General features: G+C 44.4%; 2 protein-coding genes across 2 annotated transcripts; one reads left to right on the top strand and one right to left on the bottom strand.

Moving 5' to 3' along the window:
* Positions 1 to 217: 217 nt before the first annotated feature.
* mospd2 (motile sperm domain containing 2) lies at positions 218 to 13,673 on the top strand. The gene is made up of 15 exons (XM_072396951.1): positions 218 to 307; positions 385 to 442; positions 887 to 1,042; positions 1,746 to 1,832; positions 1,946 to 2,100; positions 3,185 to 3,245; positions 3,370 to 3,408; positions 3,536 to 3,660; positions 3,878 to 4,051; positions 7,893 to 8,011; positions 11,207 to 11,300; positions 11,631 to 11,727; positions 12,276 to 12,396; positions 12,500 to 12,602; positions 13,132 to 13,673. The coding sequence occupies exons 1-15, from the start codon at positions 275 to 277 to the stop codon at positions 13,282 to 13,284; spliced, it is 1,575 nt and encodes a 524-aa protein (XP_072253052.1). The 5' UTR covers positions 218 to 274; the 3' UTR covers positions 13,285 to 13,673.
* A 1,710-nt stretch (positions 13,674 to 15,383) lies between these two features.
* LOC140319356 (ankyrin repeat and SOCS box protein 9-like) lies at positions 15,384 to 19,727 on the bottom strand. The gene is made up of 7 exons (XM_072396956.1): positions 19,558 to 19,727; positions 19,360 to 19,439; positions 19,148 to 19,255; positions 18,656 to 18,806; positions 18,279 to 18,413; positions 17,122 to 17,313; positions 15,384 to 17,016 (listed from the first exon to the last, which is right to left on the bottom strand). Exons 1-7 carry the CDS (start codon positions 19,637 to 19,639, stop codon positions 16,847 to 16,849), a joined length of 918 nt encoding a protein of 305 aa, XP_072253057.1. The 5' UTR covers positions 19,640 to 19,727; the 3' UTR covers positions 15,384 to 16,846.
* Between the last annotated feature and the right edge of the window lie 2,453 nt (positions 19,728 to 22,180).

The following is a 22,180-nucleotide window of genomic DNA, read 5'->3' as shown; positions in this document are numbered from 1 at the left end:
ACAGGAATCAGTGACTTCCAGCTAAAGTGTGGGGCTGACTATCGCTGTTTTTGAGCGAGAATGAATCATCGTTTCAATGTTAGTTTTGTAATCTTGAATACTATCCAACACCCCCCAGTTCTTCAGCACAAACAAACGACACGACGCTGAGAGGCGTGGCCACGGCCGGAGCCCAAATGGCAACACGGGGACGTCAGTTTCGCACTAAGCACTGATTCATCTGGGCAGCTAAGTTTGCTAACTAGCAACGCGGAACTGTCACAGAGCCGGGGACATGGCAGAGAATGAGGCACGCGAAGGAGAGCAGGTAGTTGACGACCGTCGGAACAAACTATTCTTTAAACTAGAGGCGTATTTAACCTGAACGAACTCTCTTTGTGACAGGACATTGCAAAGAAAATCGAAGAGACCCGGCAGAGATTCAAGAATGAGTTGCTCCAAGGTAACACAGTTATTGTGGATAAGCTGACCGTAACTTACTCCATGACTAGCCATTTGCCTTTGAGTGTCAGTTTTGCTTATTACAATGTACTTTACATACATTCCGGTCTTGCAGTTCAAAGCTAGTTCAAAGCTAGTTGGCTGCTACTTTTACTGGCAACACGTTGACCTGGAGCAACAGCTCAGATCCCAGTTAAGCTGCAACAGAGACGTTAGCTGTGGTTTGCTACAGGAAACAATTGGAAAAAAAAACAATACAGCCTTTGGGTGCTACATTGTGTCACTCAGGGGGGAGGCTTTATTTGAGTTCACAGCACATTCTGAACATTTACCAGATCCCATTTATCAATGGGAAAGTAAGTTTGTGTTTGAACCCAGTTCTTGACTCATTTCGAATGTGAACATCATGTGATTTTTTTAGTGTGCATTTGTGTTTTGTTTGTAGATTCAACAGATAAGTATGACCCGAGAGACGTGGAGAGGCTTCAGGAGGACTATGCACTGGTGGAGGGCTACCTGACATGGAGGCTTTATGTCATCGACGATGCCTTGAAAATGATTGATGAAAGTTTCCAGTGGAGGAAGGAGTTTGGTGTGAATGGTAAGACATCATTCTGAAGAGTTTGCCATTTGACAAATCTTCTATATGAACTGGTCAAAAAGTTTAAGAAGAAATATTCATTTGAGTCTCGCAGCTTTGATGCTATTTTATTTTTTAAATTAGCTTTTAAACTTGGAAGTTTTTGTGACTGAAACTGGCAGTGTTCATTCCTGTGCCAGAGAGGACCGAAGTTCAGCATCTGCCAAGAAATGTTGACATTGCCATTTGCGTTGTGAGCTTACAACACGCATCGGTGGCCGCCTCTGTGCTTATCTCGGAGGAATACAGACAGAGTGTCATTGTGCGTTCAACACCCATATCTCCACACATAAGCTAGTCCTGAAAAACAAAGCGTGCTGTTCTTACTGGGAAATTTCAAAGACCCACTGTTTTGTTTTTTTTATTTTATTCCAGCAAATTTTATCTGTCAGCCAGTTGTTTTTAGGAAATGTGATTTGTTTCAGTCATTACCATCCAGGGGCGGATTGGGGGGGGGGGGGGGGGGGGGTGACTCTGTCCACATGCTGTTAGTTCTTTATTACAACTATTGAAGAGCTATTTGGGACTCGATTAGTCTAAAAGATGCACAAGAACCTTACAGATGGCCTTTACCCTTTTGCCCACCGTGGCGTTCCATTTTTAGTTTCGCTTTGACGGAGAACAAACACCAGTAAGTCATGTGTTTTTTCCCTCTGTGTTTCAGACATTAATGAGAGCACCATTCCCAAGTGGATGTTCGAGACCGGTGCCGTCTACCTCCATGGCTACGACAAAGAGGGCAACAAGCTCTGTACGCACATGTTGTTATTACGTTGTTACCCATATGAATGTGACGTCCCGTGTTACACGCTGTCGCCTCAGCCAGAAATGGCGAGCGTCTCTGAATCGGTTTCCTGTGTTTAGTCTGGTTCAAGGTGAAGCTGCACGTCAAGGATGCGAAAACCGTCATGGATAAGAAGAAGTACGTTGCCTTTTGGCTGGAGCGATACGCAAAGAAAGAACCAGGGATGCCGCTCACTGTTGTGTTTGACATGTCAGATTCTGGCCTCAGCAACATAGTAAGTCCATAAAGAACCTTTTGACAATACCATCACCAATTCTCTTCATCTAATCTGAGTCCTGATTTTCCCCCTCTTTCCAGCAATATTCTGCTTTTAGAAAACACATCATCCGTTTTGCCGTGACTCTGTCACCACGGTGCCGATGAGCCGCCACATATTCCTTGCTGTTTGAGCCCTGCTCTTGCATAGACTGATGCTCCTCAATGGTTTAGCTCTTTGGAGATTAAAGTAACCTTTAAATCCTAATGGTCAATTCGAGTGGGCTGTCTAATCCTCAGACTCGCTGTTGTCGCAGGCGTTTGCTTCTCCTACGCGGAGCTCTCCCTCAGTGAGTGTATTTTGCTTTGGCTCGGCTCTCTGCTGAAGAACTGGCTCGATTAAACACAAATAAACCTCCACAAGCAAGGCGGAGAGAATAAATAGAATAAATGTAAAATTAGTAGATCAGAAGATCGGTTTGCAAAGCCGCCTTCCGCCCCCCCAGTATGAGCCAGAGCAAGGGTAGCCAGTATGATCTCATTAAGGCTCAGGAGTGAGTCTCCTGCATAGCAATAAGGCCTGTATCTAATTATGGAGCCCAGCCAGGATATAAGGGCACTATCTATTAACATTTTGGCTTTTTTTTTTGTCCGATTATTTCAATTGGCTTAAAACACGAGGTTGGATATTAAACACCAATGTTGATTCAACAAATAAAAAAAATATTTAAGAAGTGGCACATCTCAGCCAGAGATGACATTTCACCAGTTTGCAGAAGCCATGCTTTGAATTTTGCTGGTAAAAAGACGATTTCGCAAATTGCTTGTATCAAAAATAACGGCCTTTTTCTAGTTAACGGAGTTTACAAAATGACACCCTCCAGATTTTCAGTGGCGGCATTAGAGGGGGACCGAGCTGTGAGTCATTCAGATGGGCCCGCGGCGAGCTTTCATTTAATCTTAAGTGGGTCAGTTTAAATCTAGAGGCAGTTAAGGGACAAACAACATTCTCCGCTATCAAAACCGTTTTAGCATATTTTACGCTGGAGGCCGTAGGTGTGGCTCTGCCGAGTTAATAATGTGCTGTTTCTCCTCTGTTTCAGGACATGGACTTTGTGAAGTATGTCATTAACTGCTTCAAAGTTTACTATCCAAAGTTTTTATGTAAGTCCCAGATGTTTCCGGGTTCTGTTAAACCGCTTATTGCTGATTCGCAGCTACTTTCAAGTCAAATTCTGGAATCGAGGCTGTTAATCTCACTGGCATCACTCTTTTCTTGTACTTTCAGCCAAAATGATCATAGTGGATATGCCTTGGATCATGAACGGTGAGACGATCCAACTTTGCAATCCAACTGGATGTTTCTGTGTTCATACGTGGAAAGGGGGGGGGGCTGAAGTGATAATAACATGACTTTGACTTCTCAAGCATTAAAACTCGTGTCTTCACTACAGCTGCGTGGAAGATTGTGAAGTCGTGGTTGGGTCCAGAGGCAATCAGCAAGCTCAAGTTTGCATCCAGAAGCGAGATCCAGACTTTCATTGATCCCGAGTACCTGCCACCTCACATGGGTGGAACGGTATGCTCTTACTTCTGTCTATACGTGTCCACGTTGGCTTTAAGCTGCGCATTGGTTGCTTTCTTTTATTGAGAGAAAGACACAGCGGCGACTCAAGATGTCGTTCTGGTACTTTCTGTGCTAATCTAAGCCTTTGCTGGCCTTCATTTGAACTGATCGTGTGTGCATTTTAAAAGCCGTACCTTGGAGCGAGCTAATTTCTGTGGCCGTATTCCAGGACCCCTTCAAGTACAGCTACCCGCCTCTTCCTGATGACGACTTCCAAACGCCCATCTGTGACAACGGACCCATTGTTAGTGAGGATGAGACGGAGAGTAAAGAGGGTGAAATGGAAAGCAAAGATGGCCTCGAGTCCAGTTTCAACTCTGAGATTGTGGCAAAGCCCAAAAAGGTACATTTTACTTTTTTTTTTTTTCTCTTTCTCATTTCCTACAGATAAGAAAAGTTTGAGAAACGACTTCTGCTTTCGTGTCGTGTGGTGGTCTCCACTCGGGCAGGGCTCGGTTTGAGGGTTTCTTTGTTTCGTCTGGTTCATTAAGGGCTTTTGTCTTTATGACAGCTGTAGCTGCTAAGCATGACATTAAAACAATTAGGATTCCTGTTAAGGGAAAAAAAAACAGAAGAAGCTGCGTCATATTCCCAGTCCTCGCAGTGTTGTCTCTCGTCTCTCGTAGACTTCACATTCAGCTACTTGTCAGCTTAGATGATGTGCTGTCAGAGATCCTGTTCGCCGTGTCCTCCTTTCTGAAAGCTGAACTTCAGATTACAGCATGTAATCAGGGCGCTTTGTGGCGCGCACTTCACTGATATGATAATCATTAAGCTCTTACTCATGGCGTCCGTGAAGGTGACTCCTAATGTTTTTGTTGCAATTAAATCCCGTTGACAAAGCCCTTGCAGGCGGCGCTCTGCTCCCCTCGGTTCCTCTTTGGGTCCACTGAAGCTGTCGTCTGTTACATAAGCACCTCCACGCCGTCTCCGGGTTCCTGTTCTGGCAGCCTGCCCCAGCACCACTGAGACGCCCCACAGGCTGAATATTTTGCTGCCGCTGTCACCTCCCTCCGGTGTCACTATATTGAACCCTGCTTTTCGTTGCCTGCAGCTTATATCTCTGATTCTTCTCACTCCCTCCAGGACTATCCACTCTCACACCATAATCTATTTAGCTTCTTTTCCAGCTTGCAGGCAAAGGGGAGGCTGCGTGGAAACTGATAGGAGGGTATTAGGGGATCGTCTCAGAGTATTCCCAATACGAGGAAAGCCCTGTTGAAGAAAGTTGTGCATTTACGTTGCTTGGTGATGCTGTTTTGTTTGTTTTGGCCGGTTTTTACGGCCGTTATGTTGACGCAGACTGAAGATTGACCTACACATGACACCAGGAGCTGCTTCGCCTGCTGTCCATAAGAAACTAATCATATATGCTGACGAGAGCAGGTGGTGCTGTGTCACTCAAAGCTACGCCTAGGAGCCTCCTAAGCTCCACCAAACAGGGGATCTCAGTGTTAATGAATACCAAAACAAGTTGCACACCAGAGCTGTGGCTTTTACAAAGCAAAGATATGCACATAAAGAGTGTGTTCACTCACAGTCACCAGCGTGGAGCTTATTAGCTGCTCTTGATTTCTTTCAGATTGGGTCAAAGTTACGTGGCTTCCTCTTGGCGCGGGCCTTTGTTTGATTTTTATCTCTCAAATACAAACTATGTCATTAAAAGTTCCAGAGTCGAAACATCAAAAACATTTGAGTAAGCCCTGTGGGGGAAGGGGAAGATCTTTTTCAGACGAGCTCGACAACATGAAGTTGCATAATCACTCTGAGGCGACTCTTCACACACACACAGAAGTTGTTACTATATATATAACAGAGGGGAGTCTATGAATATGCCTGCGAGCGTTCTCGCCGTCCTTGGGGTCGAGAATCCCCGAAGAGAGACAATCAGAGTTCAACAGTTTCTCTAAAAACTTGGCTGTGGTTGTTCAAGTAACTTTTAACCCCAGCTGAAGGTCAGATGCTCATTAAAACTGAGTTCTTGAACGCCTCTTTTGGCTAAAAGCCGCACTAATTTAGGGCTTTGGGGGTTATGTAGTAGATAAAACCACCCACTTAATATATTATTATACATTTATTTTTTTATTGGACGTGATGGCCAAATATGAATTAAGAATATCTTAAGAAAACACAATAAAATGAAAAGAAGGAGGTTTAAGGAGAGCTTAAGGGAAAATGTCTAATTGTAACAACAGGTTGATTTGCTGTGTCTCCGGTCTCTCGGTGTGGTTTCAGATCCACGCTCTCCAGTCAGTGGATTCATCTGGCAATGTATGATAGACTATTTCTGGTAGCCCGTGTTGTGATTAAACTTCTGGCTTTGGGTTGAAGTGCTAGGTTTTGGAATCTTTAAGCCAGTCTGAGCACATTCCACACAGAAACTCCCTTCCTCCCTCGCCGCCATCCCTCCGGACCCACAGCCCCCCCCACGCCGGAGTTCCAGGAAGCTCTAAGCCGATAACGTAACGGCTTCGGGAAGCTAATTTCCTTTCTTTCTTTTTATTTTATTTTATTTTTTTCTTTTATTTTCTCTTCCTTTCAAACAAGGGCTGGAAGTGGTAAGGCAGCGTAGGATCGCTGCCACTGCAGGAGCTCAGAGTGGGGAGGATTTCTGCCGGCTGGAAAGGCCTCGCAGTCGAACGACGTCGCCATGGTTCTGGCTCTTGCATTTCGGTTCGACTTCCAGTTCAAAAGCACAATAATTCTCTGGGAAGAAGACGAAATAGCGGGCAGCATGACGCAAGCGAGCCACACATCTCACAGTTTAATTAGCTCTTAGAGGAAAGGTTGCACAGTCACTCCGGCCAATAACAGTCTCACATTATTTACATACTCTAGCCTCAGATTAAAAACTACTAAGATGATTACTGTTATATTACAGTAGAGCTAGCTATTAACCTCAGCACTTAATCTTAATTCATGCTGTCTTCAAGGCAGCTATTTAACATAAGCCTTCTGTGCCTTGTCCTCTAGTACTATCTTTAATCGAGTCTGTGACTTGAGAGTGCCGACCATGTTTTGTGGCTTTTAGTATTTATTGATAAGTATAAAAACAAACAATGTATTTCATTATTGCTTTGTCCTTGCATTTCATGTCGTACACAATGTGTAGAAACCGAAGAAGTTCTGTGATTTTTTTTTTTTTAGATGTGTTTTACGATGGTATTTTATTTCTCTGCACTTTTATCAAAGGGTCCCCTAATTTGTCCCTTTCATCCATTTGAAATGTCATTTTTCTGTGAAGTGAGCCGAGACTGAACTGAAACACTGTACTTTTCATTTCAATATCTGTAAAAGATTGCATCCTGCTTCAAACCTTGGGTTTTAATTCCAGTTTCTGCGCACGTTGTACTGTGTCCACTCACTTTCATCACTACGTAATTGTGTAACACTTTGCTCTTTTTAAAATGAATAAATAGATCCATTTCATCCGAAGCTCATTATCTCCTGATGTCTTCTTTGTGGCAGTTGCACGACAGTCGGCCATTTAATTAAGCTGACGTAGTTTACAGCTCATTGCCGCAGAATTACATACTTCCCCTGTGTTTGCATCACATGCCTGCTTTTCACCGCCCCGGCCCAACCTTCCTTTCCTCCCTCCTATCCTCACTGATCCCCGTCCGTCCGAAACACTGTGAAAGCATTCATCACCCCGATTGACCTACTTCATCTTTAATAGCCATCAGTTACGCAGTTGTTTCAGTTTTTCTATCCTGTCAGCTCCTTGTCGCTCTGTGGGCGGCCTCATTTAGGCCGAAGGTTGTGAGCGTTTTGCCGAACTAAAAGTGTTTGTGTACGAGTTATCTTGTGACTTCTGTCCCAGTTGAAATGCTTTGGTTCTAGGGCTCTTGCTTTGTCAGGAGTCATGAGTTTGTGGGTTATTTGGTTCCGTGTTTCCGTGGACACGCTTGTCGTTCGAGGCCCCCTCTGGGGGCCACTAGGAAACAAAGGTCGGGATTCTTCACAAGAGTTTCTTTGTAAATTTAACAGAAAAATCACTCTTATGTCACGTCAATGACTTATTGATGATTGCGGTTGACCCCCGCAGTCATTAAACTGATAGCTTCGCTGTGCGTGATGGGGAAGAGTGGAACTTTTTCAGAGGAGGAAGCAGATAAGGGTCACGTGGTTCCACGATCGGCGCTCCGTCTGTGTTTCTAACCAACTGGTCTTTGCTCTTTCAGGTGAACTTCCTCGAGGACAGTTTCAGGGCAGAGGACAACGACAGAGGAGACCCAAATATCAGGGTCAAAGGAGCCAGGAAGCCGCAGACAACCTTCAAAGGCCCTCTGCTAGATGTTAGGTAGGTCATAGTGCCTAATCAACCCCCCCCCCCCCCTCCTCCTCCCTCCGTCCTGTCATCACTCTTTATGTGTACTTCCACCTACAGCACATGATTGCATGCAGTTTGAAGTTAGAGAAGTTGTCGAGATAACGAAATTTGGAAGTTCCCAAAATCTTTGAGGTCTAACATTTCCCAACAGGAAGACAACATGTCATCACTTTGTTCCAGACTTAAACATCTGGATAGATACTAGTTGCATTGTGGGGTATTTCCACACATCTGTTCCCGCAAAGTTGAATCCAACTGATTAAGACTGATTTTTTTTTTTTAGCTTTTAAAGAAACATATTAACAACTGCTGCATAGATCTCAGCTCTTTTTTTTCTTTTTACAAACAACATCGAGAAATAGATGATAAATCCTAAAGACGTCACCTTTAAGGTCACCGTGTCAAACGTTCTTTCTTGCTTCATACTTGCATGGTAATACTGGTCATTGATCTGCTGTCACGGCCATTGGACAATAAAGCCCTTTTCACACATGAGCTATGTAACACGAATGGCTTTATTAGCCTGTTAAAAGCGATGGCATTCAGTCACTGACATTGTGGCTACTTTTTTATTCATGTGCCCTCATGAAAGTGATGGAAAGGGCTAGTATGTTACAGTAATATGTGATGGGATATAATAACCGTGGCAGGTTACTCACAGCATCAGGTCATATTAGTGTTTCAGCTGTAGGCGCCACCTTTCTACAGGTTGGAGCCCGTTAAATAGTCACTGTTATGCCTGCGAGGGTGTAACTGCACGACACTAACAGCAAACGCAATTATCAGGACGAGGAAAACGTGTTTATTTCACCGGAGGACACCGTCTCCACCTTAACGGCTCTTTATCAGAGGGGACACTGTTCCGCGCGAAACTCTGCAAGTCCTTCTGAAGTGACCGTTTTTGTTTTTTTTTTTAGTTTTAGCCATCTGTTCATACCGCTGCGTGAAAGTTCTGTGTATATTTACACTCCTGTGTCTTCTTCTTTTTATTTTTTTTTACAAACAGTTCTTTAGGGGGGAAAAGGACAAAGTCATGCAGACTGACAAGTAACTGATGGATTTGAGAGCTTTAGGCATCTGTCATTCTTCATCATTGGTGCTGAAGCCTCAGATTAGAATATCATATTCTGGTGACTGCCAGCAGGTTAAGAGCATATTTGTGCTTCTTCTGTGTGTATATATATATATATATATATGTTGTTTTTTATAGAGTTTCGGAAAGCTCATGACAGATATAAGAACATGAGAGTTATTACCGGCTGCTTAAGTCCATGAACAACCGTAAAAGATATGCAACAAAACTTTAAGACTGTTGAGTCGAGATTGAATCGGATCATGATCTAATCTGAAAAAAAAATCTGTTGATGACTAAAGTCGCGGAATTCGAACTGGAAGGTCTTGTTTCTTTTAAACACAGATAGTTAGGCATGAAAGCACCAGGTTGCCAGTTAAGGAAGAACACTTGAGCAAAACATGTGGAATTTGAACGGTGTGACCTTTGGGTAAAACGACGTTTAGCACAGAATTTTTGTCACTTTTAGCCGTTTGTATGAATAAAACTGGAACCTCTTCACGTGCGCGTTTGCTGTGCAAGTGATGCGTCAAAAGAGAATTCATAATTGCTTTGCGTACACTGGCAAAGACTGATTTCACACACTGACTCTGAACCATAAGACGTTATTGATGCGCTCGCTGCCCGTATATCTCCATTGATCTGGTCACACATGGGCAGGAATTAAGGATGTTTCCAGTTAATTGCGCATTGATTGGAAATGAGTCTGTGTTGTTAATTATTAACAGGGCCTCACTTTAGTGTGAGACACTGGCCAGCCATTAATTACAGTCGCTCTCGTCTCCTCTCTCAAGTCGTCAAACGAGTATGTTTTGATTTAAGCTTCACCGAGTTGCAAATGGATCTTTGAAGCACTGTATTCTGGTGCCGCAGCAATGACAGTGATCCTCGGTTATCTGCTCAACCTGACGCGCGTGACGTCACGCCGCGTGCTCGTGAGTAAAGTCAGCCGAGTTCTGTTTTTACGGAGTTAACGGCTTTGAAGTGAGGATTTCTGATGGCTCTGGACGGCGAATTACAGCGATAAACAGATTTGAATGGGCCTTAAACGCCGTTATCTTCCAGAGCTGTTAGCTTGAATTCAAGGCTAGGGGCTTTAGAAGAGTGTAGGGGTCTTTGATCTTGTGTTTGCCAAAAGGTTTTTCAGCCTAGATCCACTGCTGTTTTTATGGGGGGGGGGGGGGGTGGCGCACAAAAAAACAGCTTTATTTGTGGCAGTTTCAGTCCGTGAAACATCACCAGGCTGCACTCAATGCTGACGTTATGATTCAAACTGGTTTCTTGTTGTTTTAAGTGTTCACTCTCCCTCGAATCACATGCTGTTTGCAGCCAAATTAGAGTGTTGCAGAGTTGGTTAGCAGAAAAACCGGGGGCGAAGCGTAGCATCTCGTGCCTGTGCCACAGTTGGCATTCGCAGCTCAAGAGTACAACTGAAATCAGTTTGTTTATGCGCTGGTGTCCCAAAAATAGCCCTCTGTGGGTAAAATGCCCTTTGTCCACCTTTCGAGATGAAATCTAAGAAAAAAAACAAGGAGGAAGAAACAAATACTTACTCCACGTATTAACCCTCCTCTTTTCTTGGGTTTCCACCCACAGTTTCAGCTTTTTTAAAGTTCAACATTAAAGTTCCAACGCTGATTTCTCACTTTCTGACAACTGAGGCCCAACTGAGGAGAGATTCCCCGGCAGCGGAAGTTCTCTGTTAAACGTTTTAAAGCGCTCTTCTCGATGAATTGTCAAAATAGCAGATGGTTTTTTTGTTTTTTTTGTTTTCTTGAGCTCCGACATATCGCCGTGAACAGAATTGCCCTTCAGGGGAGAGATGATGTGTCGCAGTGAAAGCTGCGAGTCCCGGGATAATTAAAGCGCTCAGACAGCGAGGCTCAGGAAGTGTGGCGGCCGAGGCTGGTCTAATGGGATGCTCAGGAGAGAAAATGACAAAGCTTGTTGGGGAAATAAATAAAAACCATTGTCTGATTAATGCATTTTTTTAAGAACTTAGCCTCAGGTTTCAACCCAGACATCTTTCTACTGTACTTCCTGCTACATAATGGGTTTTTTTTGTTGTTTTTTTCCTTTTGTCTGTCCTTCAGCCCCGCCGAGGAGCTCAGCTTCGGTTCTGGGGAGACCGAGAAGAAATGCCTCATTATCCTGAGCAATGTGACCAAAAATCAGGTGGCCTTTAAGGTGAGTCTGGAGGCACTTGAATCTAAGTGGTGTGACCTAATCACAGCGCTTGTTGTTATAATCTCTGCGTAGATTTAGCCCAACAGGAATTCTAGGATGTTGCAAGGATTCAATTGTAAAGTTAGATATCTGCACATGCTGTAAGTGCAGACCATGCATTTGCTGCTGAAAGTTAAAGATCAGCCCAACTTTTGCTTACAGTCTGCGGTTTGTAGCATCGTTTTCCTTTCTATGAGCGACAGCACACAGGACTAAAAAATGTGTAGGAACCCTGAGGCTGTTGGCATTCGAATGGGCTTGAATTCATAGCCGGAAACGGTGTGCACACAGGTGCGGACCACAGCGCCGGAGAAGTACAGAGTGAAGCCCAGCAGCAGCAGCTGTGAGCCGGGAGCTTCGGTCGACATCGTGGTGTCCTTACATGGAGGTACTGCACTTAAGCTCTGCACTTTGTTCACAGGAGCAGATGTTTGCAAAACGAGCTCCAGAATAATCAAAGTGGGTCACTTTATTACCTTTCCAAAGTGCAGGCGGCTACTTTGCTTCGCCCCGACATGCATATTTCAAGAACGATAAAAGAATCATCGCGAAAACAAACCATCAACAAGCCAGCTGACGGGAAGTCCAAGCATTTTGTGGCACGAACATGTCATCTGTTGGTTGGGATCTGCTGAGTATAGCTGAGAAGAATCAGTGGAGCCTATTTTAGGATCCCTGTTTCCTTCCTTTTATGCTGCAGTGGTACTTTTTTAAATGATTATTTTCATTTTTCTTCCCACTACAGTCTTTAAACATAGCCTCTCCATTTCTGTGACTGACCCGTCAGTTGGCTGCAGTGACTTGGCTATATATTTAAACTGTGCTCTTAGTAGAAAAAAAGACATTCTTTCTCATCTCCTCTTTGATTAAAAGCAATACTTTCTACCTCTCTCACGACTGCATTTCCTCGCCTACGTTTTGCTGTTTATCGGTCAGGTTCTCAGGCCTCTCTGCAAGACAGATTCCTGGTGATGGCCGCAGAGATGGAGAGTGTTGGATCACAAGAACTCGCACAGTTCTGGAAAGAAGTACCAAAAAACAAGGTCATGGAACACAGGTGCGCCTCTTTTGTTTGTTAATGCGCTGAAGAGTTTGCACGATATTTGTCTCTTCGAAAGCCTGCGAGTCTCTCTGCTCACTGGATGCTTTCTCCCTCACAGGTTGCGCTGTCACGCTCTGGATAGCATTAAACCGGCAGTGAACCCCCTCAGGGAAAACCCCGTGGAGACTGTGACCAGTGGGCAGCAGGAGTTAAACACAGCGGTGAGTTCCTGTCGAAGGAGGTCCTTTTGCGGCTTATTTTAGCTTATTTTTCGGGAGCGTACCGTTGTCATTGCTTTAAAATGCAATACAGTTCTTTATAGCTGGAGTTATGCTAGAAAAAGAAAAACCCAGAAAGGACACTTCCATGTATTAAGTGTACTTCTGCTGGTGACTTTGGGGAAAAAAACAGATTGGAATTAGTGGAAATCTGAGATTTTTTCAAGGACTTGGGCAGCTGGAGGGAAGCTTTTATGATGCATCTATGGGCAGCATCCTAGAAAGAAGTCCTTGTTTTAGATTTGTCTTCGATTGAAGTTAACTAAATATTATCAGATGCAGTTTGAGGGGGGGGGGGGGGTCCAGCGTGTTTGGCATGTAACTGGCCAAGACCCCCACAGAGAATGAGCACTAAGGGTGAAACACTGGCCTGGAAAATGACTTGAAACTCTTTAGAAATGTCCGCAGCAGTGAGATCTGAGATAAAAGCCAGTGCGATTTATTTTATTTATTTCTTTCTTTCTCTCACCAGCTTATGCGAGTGATGAACTGCAACTCCCGAATGGAGCAGCAGCTGAACACGTGTCTGTGGATGCAGAAGGTCCTCACTGGGTTGGTGCTGATCCTCGTGGTGCTGAACCTGCAGTGCCTCTACCTGCTGGGCACAGCTCAGCGGCCATCTTGACCCCCCCCCCCTGCTGGGCGTTTCCAGCTGACCACCTGAGGGACAGTCGCCCGGCTTCTACCACACACCTGCTGTGGTGGAGAGGAGCAGGGCTGACTTTAAGGACCTGTAAGCTGATGTTGGAGTTTATATATGAAGCAAAATGATAGTTCTCTGTCCGTTTTCTTTTTTTTTTGCCACTTGACATTTAATACAACAGAGACAATTCAAGCAGTTTGTTTGTTTTTTTGTTTTTTTTAAGACCAGTCACTGACAGAAGTTATTTAAACCAATTAAACTTAATACAGAAGTCACAATTTGTTGGAAATATCAGCTGTTTTGAACATATCGGATCATTTTTTTATATTCTATAAATCAACAACAATGTAAATAAACATACAGAATATAAGCTGTACATTGTAAAGTGTTTTTTTTAACATGTGGTCAGGCCGAAGTTGAAAGCAAAAGCTAAAAACTGCATTTCCACGCCGCCTTAATCTGCGGCTGTAGATGCCTCAGCTACTTAATTGCCCTGTTGGGCAAAAATATTCCCACACTTTAATAAACTCTCATTAGCGCCGAGGTTCATAATTGAAAACATTCCAACTTGTGACCTTACTGAAACTTCTCGGCGCTCAGACCGGGGCAGCCACAAGAGATCCATGTCTCCGCTATCTCATTTTGTTTTAATTACCCCCAACGCTAAGCTAAAAATACCAACGCAATTACCGGCGAGCGCAAGGACGAGGCACCACAACCCACTTGTATCTCAGTGGGAAACGCTGATAATCTCTAACAAGATCCAGCTCAGAGCAATCAGAATGTGAGCCGACGTTGCGAGGAGTCAACAGTTTGGTTCTTAGCACATAAAAGCTCGTCCTGCATTAACGCCGCTTTGTTTTGTGGGGGGGTTTTTTGCGGCGGGTGGGTTTCTGCTCGCGTTTTGGCTAACGGATCAGAATGATTCGTGCAATTACGAGGAAACTACTTTGATTATTAGCTTTGGGTCTTTTTTTGGGTGCCACAGAATGTTTGTTCCCTAAAGATTGCAGCGAGTCGCTTGGTCTGTGACTCACTTTGTACTTTAGCGGATTTAACCTCGACCTCATGGACACTCTTGGCTACTTTTACATGCAGTCGTGTGAAAAAGAAAGCATGTTCCTCTTTCCATTGCAAGATTTTACCGTGGGAACAGACAGCCTTAGATGAACCGGTCATTTTTTCATGCCACAGGAACGAAACCAAAAGCGGCTCATCGTCAAAAGTGAGCAGCTTTACGAAAGCTGTTGTCCGTCGCATTGACCGCAAACTCCTCTGTGGGCTGAAGTTTTCTCGAGTCCAATGTGAGGCCACCTGTCTCGGCAGCTGAAGACCGGCCAGAAGCAGGGTGACGCAACGGGACAGTGATCCCAAACGCAGCAGCAAATCTACAGGAGAGTGTTTGAAAAGGAGGAGAATCAATGGATCAAAGTGCAGAGCCCACTGAAATGGCGTGCTGTGCATAAACGGACGCCCACAAACCGGCGTTCTTCCACAACAGCGTGAGAGACTGATAACACGACACAGAAAACCATTTCTGCGAGCAACTGCTGCTGACGATGGCTCCACCACTGACCTTCTCACACACTGCATCTGCATTTTGGCTGATTTCTCTTATTTCATTATAGCACAGTGCCATTTTTCACATGTTGTCCTTCATCTTTGGTTGTATTCACCTCATTTCAAGACTCTGAGGGTATCCTTTCTGTTGTGTTCTGCTGCATAAAACATGGAAAAAAAGCACGTTGAGGAGTACTTTGTTTTGTGTCCTTTTCACTTAAATCCTCAGAAAGAAATCCGTTTTGCACTATTTTGGTCGAAAAGTGCCGATGCGCAGGGGAAAAAAAAACAGGAAGGAGAAAAAGATGGGGATTAATGGAGTGTGTTCCCCTGGAGGATACTCGTAAAAGCTTTGGTATCACACGTATGTATGTGGGTTGATTTTTAAGTGCGTCTGAGTGCCACATTGTACCTGGATGAACCCGGGGAAACCATTTGGCTACGCCTCACCGAGCACCGCCATCAGAAATCGTTATTTAGGGCGGTCACGTGACAGCGACCCCCCCCCCCCCCACACACTCTCATCTGATTGTCTTCATCCCACTAATTACTGGTGGAGGATGTGTTTCCCTGCAGCTGCAGAGGTCTGAAGCTCCTCCACAGTATTGATTTCACATGAAACACCAGCTCGATCGAAGCTCGCGCTTCGCCCTGGGCACTCGTGCAACGTTTCTGGGGGACGATGATTTAGTTCGGTGGCCAAATTGAGACTGAAGGGATCAATGGGAACTCGATGAGCGCCGCATTTAACTCGAAGGGTGTGGGTGAGTCGAGTGCGTGTTGCTTTTGTCACAATGTAGAAGGTGTTGCTCTCCGAGGGGTGAACTCACTGCCCTGTTCACGTCCCTCTGAATGACTTATCCAAGCCAACGCTTTTAATAAAGAGGCAGGAAACATTACTCATTGCCAATAAAAGGGATATCTGCTTAAGTACCTTGTGTTTTTCACAGGATACTGGGTTTAAATCTTCAGGCTTCTGCCACTGACTGGCCGTACATACATAGAGACACACCAATCAGAGGTTGGGAAGCCTTTCAAAGAGTTGCTCAGATATCAGATGTCACATTGTAAATGTTGGATTTGGGCACCGGAGAGAAGTGGCAGACCAAATTAAACCTTTAATCCTGAAACGGAAACCGTTGGCGGACACAAATTGTTTCAGTTAGCCGCGTATTTTTTTTGGAACTTGGGGTACAGACTTGAGAGTTTGTCCCGTTTATGAAAAGCGGGAATAACAGGTTTAAGAGTCACTGGGTTCAAACATATTCATTCACTCAGTGACGGCCTCAGCTGTTATCTTTGGTGTTTCTTTGGAGAAATTCTCTTCGGACAGAACCATCTCGCACAGTCATACTTTTTTTTTTTTTTTTTACAGTAGTAGTCATAATCAGAAGCAGCAGCAAATAAATGAGAGCAAAAATTAAAAGGAGAAAGAGACCCCAGTGCTTGTGTGAGCTGGAGGCTGAAGAGCACGATCCTGCCAGGAACTGTTGGAGCGTGTAGCAGTCGTCCACCTGCATGTCATCGAGCTGACACATAAAACACTGAGAGTAATACATTTTCTGTCCAGCCCGAGGGCCGCTTTTCACTTTTCAGTTTTTGTTTGAAATATTTCAAATACTGTGATTCAATTATATGACTTTTTTTTTCCATCGAGGAATAAAAGCATTCATCATTACATCAGTGTATGTAGACCAGCTTCTTTAACAGCATCCAAGCAAAATTACGATATTCCTGGTGATCCTTGTGTAATAATACAAATAACCTCTCAGTAGTTTCAATATAATGAATTCCACATTAACTTGGCGCCTGTCCTCGCTTATTCATATTTAATGGTATCACGCTCCAAGACTTTTAGGTCTGTGAAATCATAATAATTTAGTCCAAACTGATCTTACGAGATCTTGTTTTCAAGGGGGTCTGTTGCAGGTTGTACAAGTGTGCCCCCTACTGGCCTCAAAGCGTAAGGATCAAAGTTTGAGTTTTAAAGGTTGAACGGTTTCCATCCATTCGATCCCCCCCTCGGTTTCGATTGGTAGAGAAGATACTTAATCAGCTCTGTTGGTAGACGAAGGTCACGAACCCCAGCCAGCCTCTGCTTGCCCACAGCTTTCCTGATGTACAGTCGGCACAGCTGCATTAGAGGAGACACTCCTGGGGACATTCAGGGGACAAGCAGCAGCCATTCCAGAGAGATGTTTTGATCATAGCCCTTGCTCCCTAAACTGTGGAGCTACTTGGAAGCAGCGGTCTGAATACCTCCTGCTTTTCTCAGCAGTCTCCCTGCCAGGCTGTCCGGAGGCGCGAGGTCCAGCGGCCGTTTGCCCTCCGAGTTCACGAGGAGGCGGTCGGCCCCGTTATCCAGCAGGACAGACAGCAGCTCGGGGCTGGACAGACGGGAGGCGATGTGCAGTGGCGAGTCCCCAGAGGCACTTGTGTTTACTCTGGCACCTGAAGAGGGCGAGAGGTTAGGTTGGTGTCTTCTCCTCTCTGACAGTTCAGTGAAAGCTCCAACAGCAGGAAATTTAAACCGACAGAGCCTCGTGAGGAAAAAAAAAGAAGGTGGAAGTAGAAGTTCAGTGCAGCTCTTACATCTTTTTGATGCCGCTTTCCAGTTCTAAAAACATTGTATTTATATCTTGGACACATTTTACTGCAGATGCAGTACACTGGCACATCCATCTTGTTTTGAATGCCAGATGTGACATGCTGATGATACACAGATTGATATTTTCTGCAAAAAAATATTCTGACCAAAACCGTTCACGGTATTATTTTCGCATCACTTTCAAGGCCTCTTCGTTCAATGGCGAAAGCGCTCCTGTAACATGGCTGGAGTCTGCGTGGAGAGAGCAGAACCGACACTTTCTTTTTCCCCTTGTCAAAATCCAGCCCCTGTGTGACCCACAATAACATTTTCTGTTAAGTTCAGGCTAGCAGAGGGCGATGTAGCACTGAGGTGCAAAGCAAAAAGCGAGTTCATGAGCACAGCACACAAACTACTACATAAACCCAGATGTGTGTGCGATTCAGCCCCATCTAAGGCTTATTACAGAGACATAGGCGTTAATCCTGTACATTTCTGCAGCTTCCACAGGCACAAATGGCTTTTTTTTTAAGCACGCAGTTGTACTGCCCAACACCTTTGAGCATGTGGTGTGTTTAAGCACTTTTTACTGGTCACACTGCATGCTTAACAGTTTGGAATGTAGGATCCAGTCTGCGGGACGGGTTTGTTAAAGTACAGGACCTGTAATTTTAGGTTACATGCGTGTACATGTTGGGGAAACCTGTGAGCAAGGCTGCTTCTTTATGACTTTTTGACAAATGTTTGCCTGATGTGAATGGGAAATGTATCGCTCCAAATGTTTCTTTACAACTCCGCAACAGTGAAACACTGTAAGAGAGCTTCTTACCGAGCTGAAGTAGTTTCCTCGTGGTATTTAGACGCTGATTGGAGCAGGCGGCGTGGAGAGGGGATCCTAATTCGTCGATATGCTGATCCACATCTGCGCCATACTGAACAAGAGCTTCAATGCACTCGGGGTGACCTGAGGAGAGTTACCAGAGTCACCACGATGTGAAGTGATGTATTTGAAAGGATCGGCTTTGAAAGCTGCTCGTGCTTGTTGTCTCAGGGGAGAACATGCTGCCGTCTTACATTACAGGCTCCAAAAACAGGCTGTTTTTTTTTTTTCACTTCTGAGTTTTGCTACTTTTTGAGCATTTGGTTAATGCTGAATAGGCTCAGTATGGATTATCCATGCACATGCTGTGTAATGTGACCTCTAACCCTCTGCTGCAGCACAGTGGATCGGGGAGTTGGACCGACTGGCTCCCAGGGGAGTGGCTCCATGCTGAAGAAGCAGCGATGCGCAGGTCACATTGCCCCGAGCACAAGCTTCTGATAAGGCGGTTTGTCCGTCCAAAGTTGAGCTGTTTACCTGATTGTTTTGAGACAATAAAGCAGATAGTCAATTAAAAGTTAAAAGTTAAAATAAGGCAAAATTGATCAGATTTAGTGGAGAAAACTATGTCTGCAGATTTTTGCTTGTTCATGAGTTCATGTCTGCTCGGCATGCTTGCATGCATGTGTGTTTGGTTAATTTCTTACTAAAAAAGGACCACCGTCAAGTTAAAACTAGCAATAATTGATATCGCTGTTAAGGGCAAAAAACTGGGAGTTTCATACAAGAGAGGTAAGAGAACATACTGTCCTGATTCAAGTTGGTCTTAACTTAAGTTATTTCTCATAGAAATCTGAAGCTAGGAAGACTTTACTGACATTTGCACCGTTCTCCAACAGAAGCTTTGCACATGTTGTGTGGCCTTGCATACAGGCTCCATGGAGGGGCGAGACCTGGTCCAGAGTGCTCAGATTTACACAAGCGCCCTGTAAGCAAGACAGAACACAGGGAGTCTCGAGTATGATGTGTGCATGAAAATGTGACGTATGAGTTAATCCTGCCGTCGTCGGTTCGTTTCATTTCACTTCACCTGAGCAATGAGCCTTTGCAGAGCGAGGAGCCGTCCGTTAAAGGCGGCATCGTGAACCGGAGACCAGTCGGATTCAGCGTCTGCGTGTGGACGGTGACAGTCGTCACAAATGATACGTATAAGCATTAAAATGGCACGCCTGAGGTAGGAAGCGCACTCCGGCTGCAGAGCGAACTTGTGCTCTCAGCTGCTACTCACCACTCATCAAGGGATTTGAGAAAAAAACAGCTCCGCTCCTGCATGCGGAGTCTTGTTTTGCCTCCTTGTGTTCAGCGGACATACCTCACTGGTTTGTTCCCAAAGCCGTCTAACAGCCTAACTGCTGTATCTGCTGTATGTGCTGTACAGGATTGTGTTTTTGTCTCATTTTTGGGGCAGATCTTGATAAATTCATGTCACTTCCCCCTTGAAAGGAAGCAGACCGGTTGAATGTGACAACTCGGATTGGACCAATGAGCATCCAGCGGCTGAGAAGCCTGTCGAGCAGGTCTGTGAATCTGTGTGTAATTTGACACTGTACGTCCACACCCATCCTCTGCGGTAGGAGACATGGGCGGAGTTGGGCGGCGAGTATTTTCAATAGAAAGACGGGAAGTGAATTCAGCGGCATGTGCAAAGTGGAGGCCCACTCGAACTGCCCCACGTATCACTGATTTAAAACCCTTTGTAGGCCATAAATAAGCTCCGACACTTGAATTGCTAACACCTGTTTGTGTGTTTTCCCCTGCAGTGCCTCGTCTCGGACATCACATTTGCAGTTTTCACGTTTTATTGCCTTTTTTAAGTCTGACAGAGGCAGCTCTCTGTGTTTGAATGTGTTTCAGCTTCAGCACCACCTGACTGTCACATCAGAGGTGTCACATCTAACGTCCAGAAATTCCAGTCCAGACTCACTTTCAATTCTTCAAGCACGGCCTCGTCACCAGTGGCAACCGTCTTGTCTTCTTCTGTGTCTTCTCCCTGATAATAAGCCAACGTGACCTCTGACCCTAAAGTGAAACCTAATATGATTTGTGTATTTACAAGGGTCAATTAATTCCCCAAACAAAGTGTTGTTGTCACGAGCAAAGTGTGTGTGACCCGGAGGCAACAGCTGTGTTGCAGCTCTGCGAATATTGATTTGGGCACTCAAGGTACAGTAAAATAATTTCCTTTGGCTGCAGCTGAATGATTTTCAAACATAGCCTTTCCCAACTGGTCGATGCCAGCAATATCTCCTGTCTCTTTCAAAGAGCTGCACATTATGTCACCTTACATTACATACAGACCAGCAGAGGGCAGACACATAGAGCATGTTAAAAACAAGTCAATAGTCTAGTTGTATTCCTCAGGGTGTTGTTAATCCCTGACAGCAGGCTTCAAGCTTGCCATACAGTTGACTTTGCTGCCTTCTCGGGGAAGGTGCGTATGGATTAGAACACCATTGTTCAAATTGAGTGAATGCCCCCACTGTTGTACTGGATATTGAAGGCCACCGATGCTTTGTTTTCAAAGCAGTTTCTCAGATCTCCGGCCAAGCAATCCGACCGAGCACCAGGAGCTGGTGAACGTTTAAGCTGACCTGCAGCGTTATCTTTTCATAGAATGAAGGCTGTGGATGAGCCTGATTTAGTGTCAGCGCAGATGCAACATACTGTATCTGGGACGGCCTTAAACGAAAACACCACGTGAAATGAAATGAAAGTCGCATACTTTATGGATGAGTGTTCCGGTGGAATTTGATCAAAACGCTTAATCGCTTAGTTTAATCTACGGGTTCATTGATTTTTTTTTAATGCAGAAAATGTTTCGTTGATCAGCTGCTCTCATAAGCACGACATGTCAGGACCAGACACCTCTTTGCTTTTATAACGTACGCACACGAGCTCAGATTACATGCATTAACAACCCAGTTGGCTTGAGTTCCTGATTTCATGCAGTATTAGTGACAGCAGACTCTGCATGTGGGAAATTGTACCAAAATGTGAATTTAACCATGCAGGAAAAGCATTTTAAGGATTACTTGACCTGAAGTTAGCACAATAGTTCATTTGTACAGGTCTTATCAGTCCATGACACGCCGTTTTTACGCTTTTATTGGTGCAGAAGTCCTGCTCTCTTATCAGAAAGTAACATGGCTTGTAAATGGCACGGGTGGTCATCAGGACCTCATCATTCATCGTGCATACAAGGGTTATCAAGTGACTCACCTCACCTCCAGGTGGCTAAGTTTAATTTCAAGGCCAGTCAGACTCCCAGCAGACACATTGGGGCTAATGGAGTGGATGGATTAACCCTCCGCCTTTAACAAGAGCACTCATTAGCTCACAGGGTGAGTAATGGAAGTCTTCTTCGGCTTGCAATTTGCAGCTTCCAGATATTTAATGTCTGTCAAGTAGTCCTGGAGTCCTGCAAGCCAAAACAACATAAAAAAATGTCAAACTCCTTTTAAAGTCCTACTATTGACATTAAACGTGATTTAAACATGATATTAAAAGAATGATATGTGGATAACGCACACATGATTATATTGTGATTTGATTTCAGCTGTTCAAATAAAATATTACCAAAAGCAGATTGTTTTTTTTTTTCTTTTGTTGCACAATTGTTTTTAAAATTGCCCTCTTCCTATTTTGAGAGTAAATCAGATGGCAGAAAAAGGAAATATTATAAAGTTTTCAATTGATTATTGAGTAATATCATCACTGTGAATACCTGTGGCCACAATACTTACGCATAGTAAGTTAGCCCTACATTGCACCAATCTTAAAGTGGGAAAAGTGACATGAGAACCTATATTCTTATCTATAATATGACCTTTTTTTTAAAAAATCCCCTAACT

This window comes from Leuresthes tenuis, unplaced genomic scaffold, assembly GCF_036924035.1.
Source record: "Leuresthes tenuis unplaced genomic scaffold, fLeuTen1.0.hap1 SCAF_12, whole genome shotgun sequence".
NCBI classification, from domain to species: Eukaryota; Metazoa; Chordata; class Actinopteri; order Atheriniformes; family Atherinopsidae; genus Leuresthes; species Leuresthes tenuis.
The sequence above is the reverse complement of the archived record's forward strand: the minus strand, read 5'-3'. Positions and strand labels throughout refer to the sequence as shown.

What these genes read in the sequence shown, in the direction of transcription:
- mospd2 (XM_072396951.1), top strand. Translation starts at nt 275, where the DNA reads ATGGCAGAGAATGAGGCACGCGAAGGAGAGCAG. An exon ending in AGGCACGCGAAGGAGAGCAG is followed by an intron (nt 308 to 384) that starts GTAGTTGACGAC and finishes TCTTTGTGACAG; the next exon opens with GACATTGCAAAGAAAATCGA. An exon ending in CACCTCACATGGGTGGAACG is followed by an intron (nt 3,661 to 3,877) that starts GTATGCTCTTAC and finishes GCCGTATTCCAG; the next exon opens with GACCCCTTCAAGTACAGCTA.
- LOC140319356 (XM_072396956.1), bottom strand. Translation starts at nt 19,639, where the DNA reads ATGTCCGCTGAACACAAGGAGGCAAAACAAGACTCCGCATGCAGGAGC. An exon ending in CTCAAATCCCTTGATGAGTG is followed by an intron (nt 19,440 to 19,557) that starts GTGAGTAGCAGC and finishes GTCCACACGCAG; the next exon opens with ACGCTGAATCCGACTGGTCT. An exon ending in CCACTGTGCTGCAGCAGAGG is followed by an intron (nt 18,414 to 18,655) that starts GTTAGAGGTCAC and finishes AACTCTCCTCAG; the next exon opens with GTCACCCCGAGTGCATTGAA.